The sequence below is a fragment of the Bos indicus x Bos taurus genome, chromosome 13 (assembly GCF_003369695.1).
Source record: "Bos indicus x Bos taurus breed Angus x Brahman F1 hybrid chromosome 13, Bos_hybrid_MaternalHap_v2.0, whole genome shotgun sequence".
Classification (NCBI taxonomy): Eukaryota; Metazoa; Chordata; class Mammalia; order Artiodactyla; family Bovidae; genus Bos; species Bos indicus x Bos taurus.
In genome coordinates, this window is record NC_040088.1 from 13,413,360 (window position 1) to 13,428,537 (window position 15,178).

A 15,178-nucleotide genomic window follows, 5' to 3' on the forward strand; every position below is an offset into this window, starting at 1 on the left:
TTCAGCTCTTGAAAATGTTGTCCCACCTCCTTCTGGCTTCCATGGTTTCTGAGGAGAAATCTTCTGTCACTTGAGTTGTTTTTCAATTAGGTAAGGTCTCTTTTCTCTTTTGCTGCTTTCAAGGCTTTTCTCCTTTAGTTCTCACAAGTTTAACTCTGAATTTTATATATGTGGATTCTTTGAGTTTATCCAATTTGGTGTTTTTTCAGCTTCTCAAATCTGAAGATTTGCCAAATCCATGTCCTTTGCCAAATTTGGGAAGTTTTCAGTCATTATTTCTTGGAACCCTTTCTCCTTCCTTCCGGAACTCTGATGACATGCATGTCAAGTCTTCTGTTACAGCTCCACTGGTCCCTGAGGCCCTGTTTTAATTGTCTTTAATCTGTTCCTCTCTGGTGGTCACACTGGGCACTTCATATGTTTCCTTCTTTGAGCTTGCTGATTCTTTCCTTTCTCCTCCCTCTGCGGTTGAGCCTATCCATTGTGTTTTTTTTTCGGTTTGGTTACATCATTGTATTTTTCAAATCTAGAATTTCCCTTTGGTTCTTCTTTAAAGCTTTGTTTCTTTGCTGAGATCTTCTGGAATGTGTTCAGAATTCCTCATTGATGACTGCTTTAAATTTTTATGTTAGGTAATTCTTAAGATCTCTGTCATTTCAGCATTAGCATCTGTTGGCTACCTTTCTTCAGTTTGAGATCTTCCTGGTTCTTGGTATGATAAGTGATTTTTGACTGAAACCTGGACATTTGGGGTATTATATTCTGAGACTTGGGATCTTATTTAAAACTTCTGTTGTGACTGACTGCCTCTAATACCTCTATTGCAGAGGAAGGAGGCAGGGGGAGGAGGGAGCTAGTGCACAGCGTGTACCGCCTTTTGACTGCCTGGCTGTAGTAGAAGTTAATGTTCCTAGTCAGCCCCCAAGGAGACCTGAGGGGAGAATGGAAGTTCAGCTCTCCATGTGGTCTTTGCTGATACCATGGGTGGTTGGGGACCTCATTGCCAGCTGTCAGGGATGAAAATCCAAGCTCCCTACTTGACTTTTTGACACCACCCAGCAGGGGAACCGGGTGCCCTGGTATACCCTGGCGAAGGCAGAAGTCTAGAGTCCCCACCAGCCTTTGCTGGCGTGGATGTGGTAAGCCACTGTCTGCTCTTGTGTCGTTGGGCTGGAGTGTAGCACGTCTCATCTCAACACTGTGTCCAGTCCTAGCCTGCCCTTTTCCTTGTCCTGGGCTAGAGAAAGCAGGCTTTTTTTGTCTGCACCCTTTTGTCATTTCCAGGTAGCCAGCTTCTTTACCTCCAAATCTAAGGCATATAAGGCAAAAAAGAAAACCCAAGGAACTCACTACTGTGTCATTCCACGGGTCCCAAAGTCCCTAGTTGGTCTACCTTCGCTTCACCTGTCAGCGCTTTCTTAGGTGTGTTTTATATATAGTGTCCAGGGGCTTTAGTTGTACTTAAAATGAGCAACAGGGAAATAATGCATCTTCCCAGAAGCAGAAATCTGTATTGCATGTTACAGATGAGCTTCTGGGACTTTGCAGAAGCAGACTGAAGCTTTAGTAGAGCCCTAGCACTGTTCGACCACGTTTTCTCTGGCTTTGAGTGGAGAAACTAAATCTGTTAGGATTTGTGGATTTTGGGTACCGGAGGTTACTATAACCTTGTCCTCAACTGACTCTTACCGCATAGTCTTTCTTCTCCTGATCACCAATCAAAAAATTTCAGTTCTCTTCTTTTAGTTCTAGTTGGAAGAATGGTATCTACTTTGGTTTCCATCAGTTCTGATTCCTATAACAGTAACAAAGACATCAGTTTCCCAAAGTAAAAAAAAAAAAATTTATTTTTTGAAGATGTGTTTCCGTATCTCCTCAAGATTTAAGAAGCAGAGGCTTGAAGCATATCACCCTCAAGCTTCAGACCATGGCCCTGGCAGAAGGAAGCTGGCTGTGATCTTGACAATTAGAATCTGAGCTCTGCCAGTCAGTTCCCTAGCTTATACTGTGATTTCTTTTGTCTGGAACGTGGGAAGTGTTTTCCCACAGTGGTGTTTAGTCACTACATCACGTCTGCCTCTTCTGAGCCTCCATAGACTGTAGCCCACCAGGCTTCTCTGTCCATGGGATTGTTGAGGCAAGAATAGCAAGTGGGTTGCCATTTTCTCCTCCAGGAGATCTTCCTGACCCAGGGATCGAACTCATGTCTCCTAAAAGTCTCTTGCATTTTAGGCGGTAACTCAAGTATCAAAGAGATGAAAATAGTACCTTAAATTCTTCTGAATAGTACTGTCTCCAAAATACTGTTCCAACTTGTATCAGTTGATCGTCACCTCAGCCGTGTAAAGTAAGAGCTTCAGGTGTTAACTGCTCTCATTTGAAAGCTGAGGAGATTCACCGCCGCCCCTCGCCCAGGAACGTAAAGGACTTTGCCAGATTCTCACAAATAGAAGAGTTCAGACTAGATAACTACATTAGACAGACTAGACAGTAGAATTCAGACTAGATGTTATGGCTTTTTTTCCCCCCTGATCAAATATTCTTTTCATAGTCAAAAGAGTTGCTGTTGTTGCTCAGTCACGTCCGACTCTTTGTGACCCTGTGGACTGCAGCACTCCAGGTTTCCCTGTTTTTCCCTGTCTCCCCGAGTTGGCTCACATGTGTGTCCATTGATTCAGTGATGCCATCCAGCCATCTCATTTTCTGTCTCCCCCTTCTCCTCCTGCCCTCAGTCTTTCCCAGCCTCAGGGTCTTTTCCAGTGAGTCAGCTCTTCGCGCCAGGTGGCCAAAGTATTGGAGCATCAGTTTCAGCAACAGTTCTTCAGTTGGTTCCGGGTTGATTTTTATTCTAGCTGCAGGTACGCACCCCTTCTCCTAGCAACAGCCAGTGTGAAGAGGCAGACCAGCTACATTCCAGGCCCAGCTCTGAAGGCCACCCATAGTAAAGTTCATGTGTCTAACTCCTGGGGCTTGTCCTCACTCTGCAGTGCTCCCTACAGCAGGTGCTCTCTGTAAAAGGAGGGTGATGTTATGTGTCAAGTGACCTAGGAAAAAACTTCTACAGGGAAACTTAATGCCTAACATGGTCAGATCCTACTGTAAGAGAAGTTCGGTGAGGATCTGAACAATGACTCTATTCTTAGCTGAGAGTTTGAGGGGGTCTCTGAACTCAAATAGTGATGTTTGACTGTAGCTGGAGTACTTCCAGGCTTACCAAGCACGTTTCCCTTTCAGTTGCATGTTACTCTTATCCCCATTCTAGACGGGGAGAAGATCAAATAGTTTTAATGAGCTGCAAGAAAAGTCATACTAGCCAAGAGCAATGTCTCTCCGCTCACGTCTTTTTCTAAATCCTGCAGTCTTTCCGTTGTAAAATCCTTGAATTTTCTGTTAATGACATTTGATGTGTATCTACTTTGTACATGAAATTTATGAAGGTCATAGGATGCTTGATTTTTCCACAGATGAAAACTGCTGTGGGGTCTTTTTAACTGCCTTTCTGCATCGTGTTACCTCTACACAGAGAGCGCCTGTGTTCTCTTCCTCGTAAACTCCTGTGTCCTTCAATCTGAAGCTCAAAAGTTACCTCTTGGATGTCTTCCTCCTGCCTGATTTGGGTCTGGCAGGGGTGGTGACTCTTCCTGATTTTCCCACTGTGTTTAGGAGCACTTTCACACTGCATGTTGTTTTTGCTTAGTTGCTAAGTCGTGTCCAACTCTGCGATCCCGTGGACCGTAGCCCGCCGGGCTCCTCTGTCCATAGGATTTCCCAGGCAAGAATACTAGAGTGGGTTGCCATATGCGTCTCCAGGGGATCTTCCTGACGCAGGGATCGAACCCGTGTCTCCTGCATTGACAGGCAGATTCCTTATGGCTGTGCTACCAGGGAAGAAGCCCTGTCACACTGCATGGCCAATATTTATTTATGTCTCTCATAACTGCCAGAACGTGAGCTCTAGAGGGATAAGAGCCATCTTTTTGCACTGTTGGAATGCCTGAACCAAGCACAGTTCCTGACAAACAAATGTGGGAAGGCCACTTGTGGCCTCTGCATTGGCCCTGGGGTTTTGTGAGTGCTTAGAGGAAGTTCCCTGGGCCTGCAGGTCTGGGCTGCCACCACCCCTACCCACACCCCTACCCAGGCCAAAGAGGGGAGGCAGCCAGGCCTGGCGGAGCAGCCACAAGCACGGGGATCTACTGTTCTCGAATCTGGAAACAGCCCTGCACCCATGCGGAGCTAAGATGCTGTTAGAGAGTGACAATGCATTTGATTCAGCCGGGTGTGTCTCCACACACCCGAGGCCATACTTCACAGTGATTAGAGCTCCTCATCTGGGTTCAGGCCTTCCAGGTTTGAATTCCATCTTCACCACTTAATAACTGTTTATAGTATTTGATAAGATTATCAGCCTCCTATTCTGCAATTTCTGTCTGTCTAAAAAGGGTCATTTAGTCATTTTGAATGAATGAAACACACATATGAAGTACTCAGTGTGATATCTTACCCACTTACTTACCTGGGTCTCCATAGACTTTAGTTGTTACTGCTGTTGTTTTCCACTGTGTCATGAAGCCGTCCTTAGAGGACACATTTTAGTTGAATGAAAGACATGCTGGGTGGTCCCCCAGCAGTTGGGTCCATGTGTGGGTTGCTCCTCAGTCCCAGCTGCCATGTGTCAGGCATTTGCCTTGTGCCAGCATTTAGTTAAACGGTTCACATCATCAACTTACCTGTGCCCCACAATCACCCTATAAAGTGCTATCATCTCTATTTTGCAAATGAAGAAATGAGCTTGACCACAATCACCCCATAAAGTACTATCGCCTCCATTTTGCAAACAAAAAAATAAGCTTGAGCGAGCTCGGAACAGCTTACCCAAATTCAGAGAGCAGTAGACAATCAGATTCCAAACACAGGCGGGCTCAGGATGGAGAAACTGCAGTTTGGAACCAATCCATTTGCCTGCGCTTTGATGGTCTTACGGGGACCCTGTACTCTGAAATAATGGATTCACACTTCTTCCGAGATGAATATTTCTTTCAGGTTGATTCACAGAGGCAGAAACCAGGAAATGTTCATCCTCAGACTTCAGAGGCAGAACTTCACGTGTGCTTCCCTCAATCCCAGTAATAAACTGGTGATGTTGAATGTTACGGCATCTTTTTCACTTTGGCTGCTGCTCATCCAGATCTTCTCCTTTCTGTCATTGCCAGAGAGGGGACCTACCATCAGGAGAGGGCAGGAGACAGAGAGGCACTTACCAATCCCAGAAGCTTTCCTGACTTGAGAGGGTTTGCCTGAGGCCAACAGAAAGCATTAGGGAGACTGGAAAGGAAGCCTGCATGTCATGTATGTCTGCTGCCTGCTGCCTGGAGCTACCCATGTGGATCTGGGGTGTGGTGGGGCTCACACCAGCCACCTGTATGGCATAAGGAACACCCGACTAGAACCTGGCTAGAACATGTCTCAGTCTAGAAGTGTCTATAATTACAACTTTCAGCATTCAGAGGGTCTTCATAGATTACTGTCAGTTCATTTCAGTCACTCAGTCGTGTCCAACTCTTTGCAACCCCATGAACCACAGCACACCAGGCCTCCCTGTCCATCACCAACTCCCGGAGTCCACCCAAACCCATGTCCATCAAGTCGGTGATGCCATCCAACCATCTCATCGTTTGTCATCCCCTTCTCCTCCTGCCCTCAATCTTTCCCAGCATCAGGGTCTTTTCCAGTGAGTCAGCTCTTTGCATCAGGTGGCCAAAGTACTGGAGTTTCAGCTTCAACATAAGTCCTTCCAATGAACACCCAGGACTGATCTCCTTTAGGATGGACTGGTTGGATCTCCTTGCAGTCCAAGGGACTCTTAAGAGGCTTCTCCAACACCACAATTCAAAAGCATCAATTCTTTGGCGCTCAGCCTTCTTTATAGTCCAACTCTAACATCCATACATGACCACTGGAAAAACCATAGCCTTGACTAGACGGACCTTTGTTGGCAAAGTAATGTCTCTGCTTTTTTTTTTTTTTGTCTCTGCTTTTTAATATGCTGTCTAGCTTAGTCATAACTTTCCCTCCAAGGATCAAGCATCTTTTAATTTCATGGCTGCAGTTACCATCTGTGGTGATTTTGGAGCCCCCAAAAATAAAGTCTGACACTGTGTCCACTGTTTCCCCATCTATTTGCCATGAAGTGATGGGACCAGATGCCATGATCTTAGTTTTCTGAATGTTGAGCATTAAGCCAACTTTTTCACTTTTATCAAGAGGCTTTTTAGTTCTTCACTTTCTGCCATAAGGGTGGTGTCATCTGCGTATCTGAGGTTATTGATATTTCTCCCGGCAATCTTGATTCCAGCTTGTGCTTCCTCCAGCCCAGCGTTTCTCATGATGTACTCTGCATAGAAGTTAAATAAGCAGGGTGACAATATTCAGCCTTGACGTACTCCTTTTCCTATTTGGAACTAATCTGTTGTTCCATGTCCAGTTCTACCTGTTGCTTTCTGACCTGCATATAGGTTTCTCAAGAGGCAGGTCAGGTGGTCTGGTATTCCCATCTCTTTCAGAATTTTCCACAGTTTATTGTGATCCACATAGTCAAAGGCTTTGGCATAGTCAATAAAGCAGAAATAGATGTTTTTCTGGAACTCTTGCTTTTTCGATGATCCAGTGGATGTTGGCAATTCGGTCTCTGGTTCCTCTGCCTTTTCGAAAACCAGCTTGAACATCTGGAAGTTCACGGTTCACGTATTGCTGAAGTCTGGCTTGGAGAGTTTTAAGCATTACTTTACTAGCGTATGAGATGAGTGCAGTTGTGCAGTAGTTTGAGCATTCTTTGGCATTGCCTTTCTTTGGGATTGAAATGAAAACTGACCTTTTCCAGTCCTGTGGCCACTGCTGAGTTTTCCAAATTTGCTGGCATATTGAGTGCAGCACTTTCACAGCATCATCTTGCAGGAGTTGAAATGGCTCAACTGGAATTCCATCTCCTCCACTAGCTTTGTTCGTAGTGATGCTTCCTAAGGCCCACTTGATTTCACATTCCAGGATGTCTGGCTTTAGGTGAGTGATCACACCATCGTGATTATCTGGGTCATGAAGATCTTTTTTGTACAGTTCTTCTGTGTATTCTTGCCGCCTCTTCTTAATATCTTCTGCTTCTGTTAGGTCCCTACTATTTCTGTCCTTTATTGAGCCCATCTTTGCAAGAAATGTTCCCTTGGTATCTTGAATTTTCTTGAAGAGATCTCTAGTCTTTCCCATTCCGTTATTTGCCTCTGTTTCTTTGCATTGCTTGCTGAGGAAGGCTTTCTTATCTCTCCTTGCTTAGATACTGTGAGGATACTCAAAAATGTTCTCAGTGGCAGCAGAAGAGGTAAGGCGTGGCTGATTGGGTTTTGCTTATAACTCCTAAAACAGTGGGAAAGGCTGTGATGATACATTTAAGTGACACTTCAGAATGGTGCAGTCGATCAGCCTGAGGCTTCCTCCCTTCACTGATGTCATATGGCCAAAGGAGAGAGAGAGATTAAACTAGTGTTTTCCAGCCCTAAATATGTTTCACTCTCTGAATCACATTTTCAGCCGGGACTCTTTTTTTGGACAGCTCAGTGGTTGCAGTGTAGGCCCTTCCCAGACTCCTGTGCTCAAAATCCAGCTCTGCCCTTCCGTATCCATGTGACCTTGGCAACTTACAGAACTTCCTAGAACTTGTTTCTGCATCTGTAAAATGAGGATACTAATACTTTCTACCTGGGGAGGCAGTTCTGATGACTAAAGGAGAGAAGTCATGTAAAGGGTTTTGCACAGTGACACGTAGTTCTCATTAACGTCAGCAATTATCGCTATGCCTGCTCCTCTGCCTTCTCAAGGTTTTCTCTTTCAGGTCCTTCCACAGTATTAAGGGCCCAGGAGAGAGATTTGGATTTTAAGTATCACCAGTTGTCGGTATCTGTCCATCCCTCCTGACCCAAGGTTACGGCTCTCCTGGGCTGTGGGTCCCAGTTTTCTGTAAAGGACCAGACAGTGAATATCTTGGGCCTGGGGCCAGAAGAGTCTTCCTCACATCTTCTCCTTTGCCTCTTTCTTCTCCTTTTCTTCCTTCCCCCTCCCTTCCTCCTCCTCCAATGTAAACCCTGTTCTTAGCTCGAGGGCCACACAGAAACCATCGACAGGCTGTGGATTGCCAAACCTTCTTCTGATCTGGCCCTGTGCTCCCTCATGGCCGCAGTCATGAATCCTGGGGTGATTCTCACCTATCAGTCAGGTCTTTAGATGCTCGTCAGAAGCACAGTACGTTAGGTGGGAAAAAATGGGTGAACCACGTAAAGGAGATTAAGTGGCGCAAACTTCCGTTTATAAAATAATAAGTCGTGGGGGTGTGAATAGGGGGAACCTACCACATGGGGAACGTAGTCAGGAATATTGGAATAACTTTGTGTGGTGACAGATACACCCACGGTGAGGATCATTTCGTAATGTATGAAGATATCAAATCGCTATGTTGTATACCTGAAACTAATATAATACTGGTAAGTCCACTTTACTTCAGTAAAAAAATAAATAAATTTTCGTGTTAAAAACGGAGTCTAGTTGAAAACTAGAGCTGTCTCTTTGCCCTTCCCCAAACTCCCACGTGCCTTGTGTGTGAGGAGCCTTTGAAGTTCATTTCCTGAGACCAAGCACGCCTCTGGAGAGGAATCCATTAAAGCCAGCTTGACATATACTCTGACTTGGATAAGCTCTGTGCCTGTGATATCACTTGAGCTTCTGAGCCTCAGATCGTGATTTTAATTTTAAATTGCTGGAGTTTTGTGCCATCAGGTCTCCCGTCTGGAGCAGTCGTGTTTTAGGAAAATAGTGTCGATTGCTGTGAAGTACATGCAGCATAATGAACATGAGCGTGAGACTTTCCCACAGCCCAAATCCAACGATACAGGCACATGCTTTACAAAATGACAGTATTAGATTGAGAGCGAAGACGGTAAAGCAAATATTTAAGTTCACAATTAAAATAGTGCGTGTAAAACGTAGTTGCCAGGGGGAGCATGCCAGTTTGTCATTCTTCAAGCTCATTCTCTCTACAGGCAGAATCATTCCACACAGTTCCAGGGGGAAAACAATACTTATTTTAAATAAACTGCTTTCTGGCTCTTTGAAGACTGTGCCTAAGTTCAGCTTTATTCATCAGGGACCATCTTGATCTTTGAGAAGTTCCCAGGCAGGAGGTGTGGCCTGTGCACCTTTACTCCTGTACAGGGACTGGGTGTCTGAGCCGCAGTTTTGCTGATGACTTGACTTCATTTATCCCTAGGAGAGTTCCAGTGATGGAGGTGATGGCCTTTTTGCTGAAAAGAAGGATGACACCCGGGCAGGTGAGACTGTGTCCTTCTGAAGACAAAGAGAAATAAGATCTCCATTTGTAGTTATCCTGGAGTTCACACGTAATTTTTTTAAAATGCTGTTTTTTTAAGGAGGCTGTTTTTAAAAGCCAATAAAGTTGACCTTCACCAAACTCTGCTGGAGTCGCACATGGAGCTTTAATGTGACTCCAGCCAGGTTCCTCTGCCTGGCAGTGAAATGAAAGTCAGGATGATTCTGAGGATGAAAAGGAATCGTGGTTTCATTGATTTTTCTTTTTTTTTTTTTTTTTCTCTCTTTTGAGAAAAGTTAGAAGTATTTGGTTTGTCCTTTTGATTATTTTTCTGAATCCAGACTTAATGGAGGCTTTGGTGCTTAGAAAGCCCAGCCACACAAAAACCCGTAGTTCTAGAGACGGCTTCAGTGGGTCCACCCACTCCGGTACCTTAGAGCAAGGCCCTTGAGTCCATTCTGCCCCCACAGACAGGCACACTTGTATCTCAGAGAGAACAGAGCCCACCACACCCAAAGCTGTTTCTGAAGCACTATTGCAGCCCTTCCAGCTGTGCCTGGCTCCCAAGCTGTTAGATATCAGCTATTTCCATTAAGTTACAAAGTTTGCTTTAATTTTCTTTAAACAAAGAGGAACAGCCACCACCAAAAAAAACCCAGTCACCATAGCCTTAGTTCTGTCTATAAATACTAATATCCTCACTGATGTTTGAAGCCCAGGATGGCTCCGACCCAGACAAATCACCCTGGCCTGTTTCATCCGCACTCACTGCTCGTCTCCGACGCCTGGTCACCATTTACCAGCGCTGTAACCGCAAGGAGCTCTGCCGGCCTGAAGTCCTGGGACTAGGAAACCAGAGCTACTGGGTCCAGGAAGAGATGTTCCGGAGGTCCTCAGAGATGGAGCTCATCAACAAGGAAGCCCAAAAGAGGTAAAAGCCAGTGGTCAAGAGGGCATGCTGAGCTGCCCACTGGGTAAAGGTGACCAGGGAAACACTGATAGCTGGAGGGCAAATGTGTCTCATGTTCTCTTATGGAGTTAAGTTGTCTCTAGAGTCCATTAAATCCAACCCCAGTGGTGGTGTCATGCTGGCCCAGGAGTCCAGTGAGATCTAGGACACCCTCTCTTCACAATTCCCAGCCTTGCCTGAATAGGACCCCAGTCTCTGGGAATGTGATTTAAACATATCCATCAGGTCATATTCTTTTATCAGAAAAATGAATAGCGTGCATTGAAGTGGTCTTATTGTAGCCAGCAGTCTTTATCAAGCCTTTGAGAGCATTGACTACCATAAAATGCCAGCCCAGAAGGAAGGAAGGAAGTACTTGCCCATCTGAGAATTAAATTAAAAATGGCAGCCGAAGGTCAGCACAGACGGGGATGAGGCCACAAGAACGGATGAGTGAAGCTCACGTTCTTTGAGTCAGTTCAGTCCAGTCACTCAGTTGTGTCTGACTCTTTGCGACCCCATGGACTGCAGCACGCCAGGCTTCCCTGTCCATCACCCACTCCTGGAGTTTGCTCAAACACATGTCCATTGAGTCGGTGATGCCATCCAACCATCTCATCCTCTGTTGTCCATTTCTTCTCCTGCCTTCAGTCTTTCCCAGCATCAGAGTCTTTTCTAACGAGTTGGCTCTTCGCATCATGTGGACAATGTATTGAAGTTTCAGCTTCAGCATAAGTCCTTCCAATGAATATTCAGGACTGATTTCCTTTAGGATGCAGTCTTTATATCTCCATCCTTTTACTGTAACGTCCAGTGAATGAATTGAAATACCACATAGTGAGTTCAATTACTTCTCTATACTCCTGGCTTTACGAAATTTGGTAATTCAGGGAGAAGAGTTCTCTCATCTGGCCCCAAAGAGAGAACCAGAGCCGCCTCCTCACTTATTCTCACTCCTCCACTGACCCCTCACCCCACTCCTAGCTTGAGTCCCTCTGGGGGCAACAGGTACCATGCCCAAGAGCTCTTGGTAAAGACTGGTGGGAAATAATAATCCATTTCCCTTAAGTCATTATTTTAGTCCTGCAGGGTTTAAAATCTAGAGAGCCTTTGTGTCCTAGAAAAGATCACCCATCTACTTTCATTAAGACCAGGAAGAAAGCCCATGTGAGATGAAAGTCAGGGAGGTGTGTGACCAAGGGAGACCCCACCTCACTCCAGACCAGCTTCTCCATCTGTAAAATGAAGGAAGTGAATTTAATGGTCCGAAAGATTCCTCCAGGATTATATGATTATAACAGAATCCTCCAGGATTCCATGATTCTCTGTTGTCATGGGCAGAATATTTAAGCCTACAGAGTATTTTTATATTAAAATCTTTATCTCCCACAAGAGGAAATGAACTGGGTAATTTCTGAAACTTGATATCTCTTGATCAAGCACGCACACATAATTTGCAGGCGGTGGTAGGCTGATGGCCTGTTTTTGTTAAAAGTGACTCCTCCCAACTTAATAAAATAGATACGCTGTGCCTGCTCTGTGAACCTTACAGACTCTCCAACTAGGCACTCAGTAAGTAGTTGTTTTAAGCTCTTTTCAACAACAAAAGCAAAAAGGGAAAACTGCTCCCTCTCCTTTCTGATTCTGTCTCTAGGTGGACAAGGAGGGAGCAAGCCGACTTCTACAGAACAGTGTCTTCCTTTGGTGTCGTTTATGATCAAGAGAAGAAAACCTTTGACTGGACACAGTTTCGCGTCATTTCCCGTCTGGACAAGAAGTCGGACGAGAGCCTGGAACACTATTTCTATAGCTTCGTGTCCATGTGCCGCAGTGTCTGTCGTCTGCCAGCCTGGAAGGATGGTGGTGAGGATGCTCTGTCACTTTGTCACTTTGTCCCAGGGGGACAAAGAGGGTAAAAGCTTATTTTCAGGGTATAGAGTTGTTTTAGTCATAGCTATAGACATGAAGACTTATGTGGAGAATTCAGATAAAGTGGGTTTTCCCAAACCCACAAACTTCTAGTTGAGCCCACCCTCATAAAATAAAATCTCTCTCCCAAAATGATGTAACTCCACTAAAAATTGAAATTCAGATTAAAATGCCACAGAAATGTTTTCTTTTTTCAGCCTCATAGAGATTTAGCCTGCTGTGAGCTCTGCACTTTGCTTAGACTAAATCTTAAATGTTTTCTCATGTGTTGACTTGTAGCCACGGAAAATATGGGACTGTCATTTAAACTTCCTGTGCTCCAGTAGAGGCCCCTTCTGAGAAATTTCTTCCTGGTGGGAATTTGCGCCAGCTTTCCCCCTGGCCTCTCTTCAGTCTCGCTATAATGGATTCACTCACTCTGGACCATGGTACTACATTCTAGAAAAGCGGAAACAAACGTCGAGCCTAATCAGCATGGGTTCTGGACTGACGGCAGCATGTTCGGGCAGTTTTGAGTAAAACCAGGGAGCTGCATAGACTGAATCTCACAGTCACACTGACAGGACCTAGACTGGCGTTCTGGTTCGGACACCTGGAGCAAGTCGGCCTGTCTGCCTCTTTCCTCGTCCTCACACAAGCATGATGGTGTAGCTAGGGGTTCTGTGAGATCTGAACAGCGTCCATAAAGTATCTAGTGAGGAGGCACTCAGCACACGCTTACCGATCAGGAATGATATTTCCAGAACTGGAGTGTTCATGCTCTCCTTTTACCCTCAGTGGGTCTGTCCAGGTGTCATAAATCTCTCCCTCCTGCTTCAGCGTTCATCTTTGAGGGGCCACTAAGGCCCTGCCTTGCCGAGGGCCAGGTGGTCAAACTGTAAGATCAAGGATGCAGGGACTCAGGGGGCAGGGGTATCAAGGACCTCCCCTTAAGTGACGGCTCTGTGTTTTCCCTTGCAGGCCCCCCGGATCCCAGCATCTACGTGGAACCCATCACTGAAGAGCGGGCCGCGAGAACGCTGTACCGCATCGAGCTGTTGCGGAAGGTGCGGGAGCAGGTGCTCACGTGTCCTCAGCTGCACGAGCGCCTGCAGCTCTGCAGGCCCAGCCTGTACCTGCCCGTCTGGTGGGAGTGTGGGAAGCACGACCGCGACCTGCTGATCGGCACCGCCAAGCACGGCCTGAACCGCACCGACTACTACGTCATGACCGACCCCCAGCTGTCCTTCCTGGATGCCTACAGGAACTACGCCCAGCACAAAAGACCCGACCCCCAGGCCCCAGAGAGTCTCTGTTGCCTCTACCAGACCAACTCCAAACTGTATGAGTCTCTGGCCTATACGCACATGAGCCGGACTTCCGAGTCCCTTGAAAACGAACCCGAGAACCTCATGAAAATCGAAGCTGGAGATGATCACCTTGGTCCGCCCAGGGGCAGCTTATCTGACATGACCTGTGAAAGCTTCATCTCTAAAACTCAAGATGTCCTTTCCCTTACCCATGACGAGAGTCTGCTGCCTGGGTCCTTGGAGACCATGAGGTACGGGAAGAAGGCGCTAAGCCAGGAGCCAGGCCCTTTTCAGGGCAGCACGGGTGCCAGTACTGAGTCCAGGCAAGACACCGCGGCCATCTCCGCAGGCAGAGACGGAAACTGCCAGCCCCGGGGCCACGAGGCAAAAATAGCCTCAGACCCCTCTTTTATGGAAACTTTAGAAGCAGGAGTAGCTCAGATGAACATTAAAAATGAGAAACACCTGTTGATATCTCTTTCAAAGGAAGGGGAACTCGGCTGCAGCGAGGCAGGACCAAGACCTGAGAGAATCGGGCAGCTGGACCCCAACTGCTTTGCCTCCCCTTCCTTGGACCCAGGGAATGAGAGCGGGTTCGTTGACATGTGCAACCTGAGTGTCTGTGACTCCAGAAGAAACGTGTCATCAGACCAGCAGCTAATCGACTTACTAGAAAGCAAAAGCTTAGAAAGCAAATTGGTTTTGGGTCCGAACCACAGCGACGAGGAGGACGACGAGGACGAAAACGAGGAGGAAAGTCTCGAGCTGGCCGCAGGCAGGCGGGAAAGGCTGGCAGCGTCGCCTCTCAGCGAGCCCACCACCCGCATGGCAGGGGAGCAGAGCCTGGCCGGCTTCCTCACAGAGGAAGCCAAGAAAGGGAGCACGGAGGCCAGAAGCCAGCCTCCTGGACCACAGGGCCCTTTCCTTCCCACAGCCTGTCAGTGTCACTGCAAACACGTGGAGAGGTGGGCACGCGGCCTCGAGAAGGACGAGTTTGAAGTGGAGAAACCCCAGGCTTACCCCCCAGACCCCTTCACAAGCAAAGCCAATAATGTCACAGTGAGGGGCGAGCCCACTGCTGTCCCACCTGAGCTGCTCCAGGTGAAGCAGGAACTGCTGAAGGAACCCTGGAAAGAGAGCACAGAAGGGAACCAAGGTCTCCCTCCGTATCCTGAAGGGAGTGAGCTCAAGCCGGAAGACATGGATTATGAGAGTAAAGAGGAGTTGGATAAAGACGGGAACTGCCAGAGTCAAGGTACCGTGTGTGGGACCTTGTGTCCTGGATGAGCCAGTTCTCCCAGGCCGGGGAGGGCGAGTGCACGGGGGCTGGTGAGAATTCTACCACTTCTGAAACCGACGTCTTACACCCACCGCGTGTTTAAACGCAAAGGCTACAGGGCTTATTCTGAAAATGGGCCGAGTAGCTTACGTTTGATCATTCCAGAAAGATGAGGATGACTGTAGCACCTTGGCTGCAGCAGCTGCATGGTCTGGGCAGGGGCTGTGTGCCGGTATCCATGAGATGCCATATAGGACGTTGAGGGGAAAGAATTTGTTCTTCCACCAGGTAGGGTGCTGAAACTGGGTAAAGGAGAACAGCCAGGGAATGCCAGGAACCTGAAGTTTAACAGAAATGCAGGT

At 46.8% G+C, this 15,178-nt stretch overlaps 1 protein-coding gene across 1 annotated transcript in view; it reads left to right on the forward strand.

The window, feature by feature from the left end:
* Nucleotides 1–15,178, forward strand: part of CHD6 (chromodomain helicase DNA binding protein 6) — a 153,287-nt gene that overhangs the window by 120,249 nt on the left and 17,860 nt on the right. Inside the window, exons 28-31 of the mRNA XM_027558527.1 lie at nucleotides 9,311–9,371; nucleotides 10,085–10,301; nucleotides 11,974–12,182; nucleotides 13,209–14,792. Of these exons, the coding sequence (XP_027414328.1) occupies nucleotides 9,311–9,371; nucleotides 10,085–10,301; nucleotides 11,974–12,182; nucleotides 13,209–14,792 (2,071 nt within the window). The remainder of the gene's footprint in view (nucleotides 1–9,310; nucleotides 9,372–10,084; nucleotides 10,302–11,973; nucleotides 12,183–13,208; nucleotides 14,793–15,178) is intronic.